Genomic DNA, 10165 nt, shown 5'->3' with positions numbered 1-10165 from the left:
CTATCCATCCATCCATTCATCCATCCAGATTAGTTGCATCTGTGTCTCTGTTCCCAGATGTGACCTCCAGGAAGAAGGATTAGCTTGGCTCATAGTCCCAGAGAGGCCATGCTCTTAGAACATCATGGTGGGAAGACCATGTGAAGGTTCTGTTCATTTCCTCATAGACACAGAGCTGGGAAACAGGAGGAATGTGGGAACCAAACATAACCACATTTCCTATGGGGTGTGCTTCTGCCAGGGAGACCCCATGTCCTGAGGTCACCACGACCTCCCCAGACAGCCCCTCCATCTGGTGACAAGAGCCTATGGATATGGCATATATAACCCATAATACTATCCATCTGTGTGTCCACTAACTCTTTATCTTCCCTCCAAGCCCCTCCAGGCAGTCTCTCCTTTTTTCTTTTTATTACTGTTTACTCACTTGGGGCTGTGGGGGGCAGCAAGAGTGTGGAGGTCAGAGGACAACCTGTGGTAGTCAGTTCTCTCCTTCCACCACGTGCTGACAGGGATCAAATGCAGGCCCTCCAGTTTGGTGTAAGGTCTGAACCCACTGTTATGAGCAAGGGAGTTCATTCCTTAGGCTGTGAGATGTTGAAGACGGGATCTGAAATCACATGACTGATGTCGTTAATTCAAATAGATGTAGGAAATGTATTGGTTAGTTCCTTACCACTGTGACAATATGAAAGGACAAAGTACGAATTCTGGCTCTGGTTTCAGAGGTAGGACGTTGAGTATTGTCATATAACATCATGACAGCAGCACCACATATCAGAGGACATTCTTCAGGCAGGCAGGAAGCAGAGAGAGGCATCCCAGCCCCTGTCCTTCTTAGAGTCCATCTAGGTTCTCAACCCACAGAATGGTGTTATCCATATTCAGGGTGGCTCCTCCTTGACTGCCTTCACAGACACACCAGTGCTGTCCCTCACCAGTGTCCTAGGTGATTCTAACCCAGGCAAGGTGACGAGGACTAATTCTCATGGGAACCCAAGTAGAGGACACTTAGAGTCAGGACTAGAGGCTCCTGGGGGTGATCCTAATCTTTGGGGGCTGTGGAGGATGCTGGACGCCAGAGGGTTACATAGTGAACTGGAGGCCAGCTGAGATACAGAGTAAGACTCTGTCAAGGAAGAAAGGGGAGAAGAAAAAAGCAAAGAAAAGAGGAGAGAGAGGAGAGGTGAGAGAGGGAGAAGAAGGAAAAGAGAAAGAGAAGACACTGTGGGGGAGGGCAAGAGGAACCACAAAGTGAACATAAGCAAACACTAAGTGCATTGGTCCATAAATGAGTGAGTTAAAAGAAGCTGGTGGACTAAGCACTGGGGAGAGCTTCTGGAGTCCAGCTGAAGAGAGGGAGGAGAAATTATGTGAGCAATGAAATCAAGATCGTGATGGGAAACCCACAGAGACAGCTGACCTGAGCTAGTGGGAACTCATTGACACTGGACTGACAGATGGGAAATCTGCATAGGACCAGATGATGCCCTCTGAAAATGGGGGACTTTTCTGTGACTTGGGCACTCAGTGGGGCCACTGTGTGGGACCAGGATTTATCCCCAGGGCATGAACTGTATTTTTGAAGGCCATTTCTTATGGGAGAATACAATTCTCAGCCTTGATAGACGGGAGGGACTTGGTCCTGCCTGAACTTGAGAGACCAGACTTTGTTGACTCCCTATGGCAGGCCTTACCTTTTATGAGGAGTTTGGGGAGTTGGTTGAGGGAAAATGTGTGTGGGGAAGGGAAGGTGAACTGTGGTTGGCATGTAAAATGGAAAAAAAAACCCTTAAAATAAAAATTTCATTTAAATGAAAGTAAGCGGGGAAAGCAACAACTACAGCAGAATACTGAGGTTTTTGTTCAGCCGTGATTGGCCCAGTGCAAGTGACATCACAGGGAGTCATTGTGACATCAGCTAGAGACCAGACCATATAAGGAGCTGCCTGGGGCTGGGTTTTGTCCTTGTATCCCAGAGGAGGAGTTGGTTGGTGGATAAGGATTTGGACTCAATTATTCCTCGTATTCTTGGATATCCCAAAGTGGGTGATCCTGAAAAAAAAGTGAGTTTCCCTTGTTTTCTGTTCGACTTTCAATGTTTGACATCTATTGATTGATTCTTTTCGACCATATTCAACTTGTTTTAAATTGTGGCTGTTATTTCTATTCTTTCACTGACTGAGATTTTCCTTTTTATCCAATCTCATTTCTTTGTCATTCTTCACTGTGCTTTGGTTTTTTTTAACTTTCTGGTTTGTAGGCACACAGTGAGGAATTTACTGAACTGTGCTGAAGATTCACCAGCCTTGTGTCACCTCCCTGCCAATGTCAGGTGACCAGTGTTTCTATTAACAAGAAATTCATCTTTTCTTCTGACTATGATGAAAATAAATATTTTCATGTTTGTAGAATAAGATTGTATATAATGAGAGAGAACATTCTCTCATTCTATGCCTGTCCCTGGCAGTGGCATTTCTTTCCTTTTCAGGGGTGACTATCGTTTCTTGATGTTGGACTATGCTTGCTCTTTTGTCAGTTTTTGTATGTAGATTGATTCTTGTGTTCTCCTGAAGATATCTTGATCATGAAGAATTATCATTTTAATGTGTTACTAAGAAGTAAAGGAGCAAGTGCTTTCCTTAAGGATATTTTAATGTTCGTAGTCATTGCCCCTGTCAGATACTCATCTCTTTTCAAGGTGCTTTACTAGGCTAGAAAGTAAGGGCTTTATGAGAAGAGTTTGTTTTATAAAAAGATTTGAAAGTATCCCTTGCCTCAGTTTTAAGGGCTAATGGAATATCTGTGGATCATTACAGTTATTTCTTTACATTGTATGATCCATCAGTGAATTATCCCGGTAACAATACAAGGCATTGTCAACCTATTTGTTCTTTCAGATTGTGTTGTCTAGTTTTATATTTCAACTTTAAAGTTTTCCACAGATTCTTGTATCTTCCCTTGGTATATGAGTCTGCATCTTTACTGGGGAGTGAGGAAAGATGGGAGCTACAGAGAGACGGTGATGCTTAGAGAGATTCCATCCATGCACAAGGACTCTAGCAATGATGGCCATGCAGTGGGGGTCTGAAGCAGTTGCATTCCTGTCAGACAAAGCATGTCTTCATGGAATTGCAGGTTTCTGAGGGAAAGGGAGGTCCTATATCAATTGGAAGCAGGCTCATTTAGAATGAGACCTGTGCCACACTACAGAGGATGGGGCCTGGAATTGGGCTACTTGAAGGGTCCATTCTTTCTCTGGTGGAGGTGGATGGAACAGACACAGGCAATGTGTGACAGCAATGAGTCTGCCTTGACTTCTGGGCCGTATGGGTAGGGTGGGGATAGGGGACAACCAGCTCTGCTAAGTCCATGTTTATTGGCTAGCATTCTGTTGTGATAGAAGTCATAAACCTGGCATCTTAAGAGAGGGTGAGCATGTCTATGTGACTTAGTTTAGGAGAGACAAGAGCCCATGGTGGTGGGTCAGAATCACAGAGGCCAGCTGGAACCCTGAAGGCAAATGCAGAAAACTGAGATGTCACACACTGCAACTCCAGCAAGAAGTAGAAGAGGGCATGAAGACTATGCTGTTTCTTCTCAAGGACAGTGCCACGGATGGAGTTCTGCTTCTATGGCTCCAACCTAAAACGGTTCCAAACAGTACCATCGATTTCTCTTATGTGTCCATGTGTTCAAACACCCCATTTGTATCAGACATTTTTAATTCAAAGTACCAGAGAGGGATTGTTGAACATCAGATGTGATGACGACTTGACTCCTTGTTTAGGAATTTGTGGAACGCATGGATGTGGGGCTAGCTAGAGGACCTGTGCCCCTTGGTGATCGAGAATTTCTAATTCAGGGTCACCAACCACCTAAGCGACAGCTCTATTTGGGAAGGAAATGTGCCACCACCATGGCTTCAGTGTCTCTTTAAAGTGCGTACACGCATGTGCACAAACACACACGCGAGCGCATGCACACACAGACACACACACAAACCCTTCCTCCCTGGAATTGATTCTTGTCTGGGATTTGGTGCCAGCCATGAGAAAAATACTCAGGTCACTGGTTGTGTCACAGAACCTGGTCAAATCCACTGTCAGTTATGGAAGCCATGATTGGTCCGCTCATTTGGGTGACATCACAAGGAAGCATGATGAAGTATGCTAACAACTACTCTGTTTTAGGCCCTGCCTGCATTGGGTTTCTGTCTTGTATCTCGGAGTAGCTGTTGCTGGGCTACAGAAGAAGTGTCACCGAATATTCTGTGACAGACTAGGAATCTCCAATCTACTGGACTTTGCTAGAGTGAGTTCCTTTCCAGTTATTGGTTTTGGTTACAGGGTTAAGTTTTGCTATTTCATGTTTACATGTATGCTATTAGTTTCCTTCCTAGGTTGATTTGTGAATGTTGTATCTATTTTTCATTATTATCCAATTTCCTTTTTCAAAATTCATTTATTCTTTACATTTTTCCCATTTTCTTCAGCTGGAACACGTGTTACCGTAAACTAACCACAGCAACTTCATTATAAATTTCCCATCCATGCCTCGCCTGCATTTTGGTCAAACTCTCCTGCTCTATCGCTTCCTCCACTCCATCTCTGTGACTAATACTGTTTCTTTGATAAACGCTCTGCCCTCCTCTTCCTTAAACCCACAGGAGAAGAAAATATCAGTTTCTCTTTGTGGACTTTGTTTCTCTTAGATGAGATTTTCTCTACTAGAAGCTACTTTCCACAGAGTATAGACGTTCAGTCGTCCCTGTGTCTGAGTATGGGCTATTTCCCAGAATCAGAACAGATGCTGCTACACTTGTGTTCAGTGTCTTCATGTCAATTACCTTCTGGATTATTCTTGTACTTCTTGGTCTTAAAGGCATCATTTGCTTGTTTGGGTTATCTCAGATTTCAAGACAGAGAATTCATACCTATAAACCTCCATTCTAAAACTATATCATTTCTTCCCTAGCATCGTGTGTCCCTGAAATTGCCCAAATACAGAGAACTTGAGTTAACCATCATGGTCAGCCACCGGGAAGAGGACATCCTTAAGAAGAATTATAAATTTTTAACATCTCTGGGGTGTGGTGCATTTGGGGAGGTGATACTTGCCCAGCACCTTCCAACGAAAACCAAGGTGGCTATCAAGGTGCTTGAGAAAGAGTACAATGATGAGGAGTACATCAGGTCTGAAGTTGCGATCCATAAGTCCCTGCAACACAGCAACATCATCCAGTTATTCCACGCTATCAACACGCTGCAGACCACCTATCTCATCATGGAGTACCATAAAGGAAAAGACTTGGTGATGTTGATCAGGGAGGTGGGCTGTCTAAAAGAGGAGGAGGCTAGGCCAATAATCAATCAGTTGGCGTCTGCTGTGCACTTCCTGCACCAGAGACGGATCGCGCACCGCGACATCAAGCTAGAAAACATACTTCTGGGGGAAGGCGGCAAAGTCAAACTTTGCGATTTCGGGTTGGCCACTCAGCTTGCAGAGGGCCAGATGCTGGAGGAGCTGTGGGGCACCTTGCCATATTTGGCCCCTGAGATCTTGGCCGGAACACCATATGACGCTATGGCAGGGGATATGTGGAGCTTAGGGATTGTCTTCTACGTCCTGGTCACCGGACAATTGCCCTATGTAGCATCGACCCCCGAAGCTATGTACCATCTGATCACCACCACCCCGTGCCGCATTCCATACCATCTTTCTAAGGCCTGTTATCTCACCTTGGCCAGACTGCTCACGGGTTACATTTGGTTCAGGCTAACTTCATCTCGGCTTGTGGAACGACCTTGGCTGGGCCATATTCAGGAACACGTAACACCTCCTGCCAAGGAAATCCTCCCCAAGGTTGTGGAGACCATGTGTAACATCGGGTACACCTGTGAGCAGGTTATATCATCGCTAAAAGACCCACAGTCAAACCTGACAGCAACGATTAACATACTAAAATTCAAAGTGAGCTCTGGGGATAGCAGCCTGCAAACGATCATCCCTGCAGTCGCTATTAGTGTCCCTGTGGCCATGAAGAGGAGCCACAGCGAACCAGCTCTGCTGTCCAGAGGCAGAAGCAAAGCAGGGCTCCACACACACACCTGCCCAGAGGAGCTGCACTATTCAGACAACACAGCTCCAGAAGGAGATGCATTGGCCACTGAAACCATCAATTCCACTACAGGGGACACCACAGTCAACCCGATGTCACTGGATAGCCTGGCTGACAAATCCTCTTCCCCTGAGCCACCTCCGAATGAAAAATCCATGGGGCTGGTGAACATGGCCTTCAGCGAAGAACAATCCACAGAGCCAGAGGTGCCCAGTGACCAGCCCCAGGTTGTACCCACAGCCTCTGGAACCAGGCCACTCCGGGGCTGGAAACTAATGAAGAAGAGAATTTCCCGGGCACTGAGAGCACTGTGCTGCTGCTGCCTGCCCGCCCCACGTGGGCAAACGGAAGTGGCCTAGGAGATTTCCAGCCCTGGTAAGGAGTGCCTGCTGCAGAAGGGAGCCAGGACAGAAGCTCAGATGGCGGCGGCCCTGCAACTAAGGGCAACAGGCCCCTGCGTCCATACTCCAGCTACAGATTCTGAGCTACCAGTCCCTTTCTCCTGTAGCTTACTGCTGCCCCGGCACTGCTTTCCAGATCCAGGGCTGGACAGAAGGCCCATCTGCCCACTGAGTCTCCACCTCCTCAGCTTTGGTTTGCATTTAGGCCCGTTACACACAACATTTAACACATCTCCCTCTGCAACCAGCCATGACTTTGATGCAACCTCATGCTGATCATCATCTTGTTTTCTTCCTCTGCTTCAGCTTAATTTCAACTGTCTGTTGGGCAGACCTGCAACAATGCATGTCCTTGAATCTGATTGACAGGGACAATGTATACAGAGTTTGAGCTTATGCTTCAATCTGAATTCCCACTCTTTTAATAATTCTGATTTTTGTGTTATGTGTTATTTTTTAAAATTTTCTTACTTGTTATTTGTTCGTTTTTATATATCTTTAACATAAATGTGTTCATTAGGATGTTCAATTTAAATAGAAAAAGTAGTTAATTAATATTGTTAATGCTTCATGTAAATATCTGGACAGTCATTATAAACTATGAAAGCCTAATGTGGACAATAAATATTCATATGAACCAAAAAAGAGAGGAACTTCTGGTCCTGGCTTGTAGGAGACACTGTCGGCCAGCCTCCCTAAGCCTCAGCTCTTCTGCCAAAACCAGCCTACCCAAGCCTCAGCCATCCTTCCAAAGCAAGCCACATGAGCATGCATGACAGGAACTTCTTCCCTGAGCCAATCAAAGTCCTCCTGCTATGCCCAGAGACTGCTGACTAATGGACACGAGACCAGAGTTGTCAGTGAAGAACAAACTCAGGTCATCAGACTTGGTGGCCAACACCTTTACCTGATGAACCATCCCACTGACCTGGAAGATTTATTGGACTGGTTAACCTAAGGGCTGGTGTAGTCCCCATTGACAACATGCAGGCCAATTCTGGAATCTGAATGCCTCTTCAGTTTCTGTGTGCTGCTGGTGACCTAATATCTCTCTAGCACTGCGTTCACATAGAAGGCAGAAGGGGTTAACATAGTTTCCTTGTAAGTTGGCTACAACAATGGGTGAATTCCTCATACAAAAGGCTTGCACACCCAGGATTTCCAGCTTACTTAGTCTCCTTCCTGAGCTCCCAGCCCTTTGGATGGTACCATTTACAATCAGGATGGGTCTACTCCAATCACTGTCCCACATGCTAACCCTCTCTGGAAATTCCTCTCAAATGCACAAGTGTGTGCTACCCATCCTAGATACTCATGCAGTCAGGTTGAGAACAACCACTTCACAGTTCTGCCTGATAGCCTGGGAAATGCTTACCCATGAAGTCATGGTGACACTATTAGCCCTGGGAGGATACATCCAAAGGACTGGACACATGACCTGAAAACCTAGTAATCTCAATACCTGGTCCTGGTGGTGAGCCTCCAGGAAGTTATGTGATCTGGGCAGGCCAATCATCATCCATCCACAAGGCTTTTTCCACAGAGAAAAGACAGATCTCAGCTTCGGTAATCGAGGCAGAAACAGGATCTGCTGGTAGAGAAGCTGAATCCACAAAAGGAAAAATTGTGTGGGGGAGATTAAAGAATTGCCTGCAGTAGAGAGTAGCCCATGACAGACCAAAGAAAGACTCCACCCAGACCAGAGTGGTGAAGCACGGAGTTTACTGGAGTTATTCGTGAATTGTTCATAGATATAGGAAGGCCCAGCCCCCTGTGGGTGGCACCATTCCCTAGGTTGAGCCCTGGACTGTCTAAGAATGAAGCAAGCTAGCAAAGATGAGTTTATTCTCTTTGCTCCTGACTATGAGTGTGATATGACAAGCAGCTAGAGTTCCTGCCTTAAAATCCCAAAACTGATGGATTGTAACTTGGATTTATGAGTCAAGTAAGCCCTTTCCTCCCCTGTGCAGTATTTGTTACAGCAGCAGAAACAAAACTAGAACATATGTCAGAGATCTTTACCAGCCGAGCTTCCCCCTTGGGACCTGACAAACCCACCTGCTTTGTTGAAGAGCCTGGATTTTGAGGTGCTCCTGGTAAAAAGAGGTTGAGCCTATAATGCTTAAAGAAAAGAGAAATAAGCTCACATCTGTTGGCACTGCCCACTCAGTACTGTTGGTAAGATGTATGTGGAAAATCCTCTGTCTTGTGAACTAAAGAAAGCACGCATGGATGTCTTCCCCATTCTCATTAGTGAGCTCTGCTAGGGCCCATGATGTGTTCAGGAGATAGATGACAGTCACAGCTCTTTCAACTCCTATTTTGAACTTGACCTTTGCAGCTTCTCCGGCTTTGAGAATGCACAGAAATTTTCCTTCCTACCCCAAACTTGACACTTCTGATATTCATCCTTATCTGTCTTCACTTAGACTACAGAGACATGGAAAAGTCTGAAGTATTTGTCAACACAGACACTTGGTGAAGATGGCTTCCTATAATTAAAGATGTTACATAGACAAGGTACTAGTAAAGGTGGGGAAACCATGCCTATTATTTTAAAGATGAACATGACAGGCACCAGCAAACAGTCCTAGGAACTCAGATACGGTCATACCCTAAAAACATCTGATTGTCTGAGGAGGGGACAAGGGAAAGAATGCTGGGGATGGGGAATGTCAAACTACCTGAAGGAAGAACTGGGTGTGAGATGCCTTTCTTCTAGAAAAACAGCAAGTGAATCTTCAGGCTGATTCCTCCATGTTACTCATTGAGATTCAAAACTGAGAAAAGCTAGTCACTTAGGCACGATGAAGAAAAGTTAATGTGGACAAATACCCACACTGAACTCTGAAGTGCTGGAGGAAGGAGAATGAGCTCATGTAATATTGACACCAAGGTCATGGAGTACCTCTCTCTACAGGAGTCTGTGCTCTGCCAACAAGACCAAAATCCAGTGTCCTCATTAGTGTTGCTTCCATGAATAAACATTTGTCTGACCTTGTCTCAGTTCAGCCAGGTGCGCTTGGTTCCAGGAAGAAAAGGTCGACTTAAAGAAGTCATTACTATCACTGGCAGCTGTAGGTACCGGAAAGAAACGGTCCAGTTGGAGAAGTCATAGCTTAATCCATCACCTATTGGTACCAGGAATAAACGGTCCAGGTTGAGAAGTCACTGCTCTCTTCATCAGCTGTGGGCTCCGGGTGCTGATTGAACCCTTGACCCACTTCAAACTCCATAAATTAAGTTGGTTGGTGTGGTTCCAATGAAGAATTCATCATTTCCTGCAAAGTGGAAGACTTACAAAGTTTGAGTCAACTATTCCCTTTCCAAGGTGAGTGGGACACACTATACACATTGTAGTCAGTCTAAGGCTACAGGCAAATGTGTTGTTCTTAAGAAAAGGAAGCACAATTTTATAGACTGCTTTTCTGAGCTGCTCTGTGAGTCAGACACTCCTACTGTATTTGTCAGTTTTCTGGCACTGTAACTGAAATCCTGAGCCGGACTGCTTTATCCACAAAAGAGGCTTATTTATTTCAGCATTCTAGACCTCAAGGGTCCGGTGTGGTGAGGCTCATGAGGAACAGTACCCCAACAGAAGTAGAGAGGCAGGAACCCAGAGAGAGGGGAGAACCGCTCTTGC

General features: G+C 45.5%; 1 protein-coding gene across 1 annotated transcript; it reads left to right on the top strand.

The window, feature by feature from the left end:
• The first annotated feature begins 1987 nt into the window (after positions 1-1987).
• Positions 1988-9848, top strand: LOC148119066 (sperm motility kinase-like). Its single transcript, XM_087897895.1, has 3 exons — positions 1988-2066; positions 4194-4314; positions 4978-9848. The coding sequence occupies exon 3, from the start codon at positions 5029-5031 to the stop codon at positions 6478-6480; it is 1452 nt and encodes a 483-aa protein (XP_087754021.1). The 5' UTR covers positions 1988-2066; positions 4194-4314; positions 4978-5028; the 3' UTR covers positions 6481-9848.
• The last annotated feature ends 317 nt before the right edge of the window (positions 9849-10165 follow it).

The sequence above is a fragment of the Myodes glareolus genome, chromosome 18 (genome assembly GCF_982192425.1).
Source record: "Myodes glareolus chromosome 18, mMyoGla1.1, whole genome shotgun sequence".
In the NCBI taxonomy this organism is placed as follows: Eukaryota; Metazoa; Chordata; class Mammalia; order Rodentia; family Cricetidae; genus Myodes; species Myodes glareolus.
Note: the sequence above shows the minus strand (reverse complement) of the source record. Positions and strands in the feature narration are given on the sequence as shown.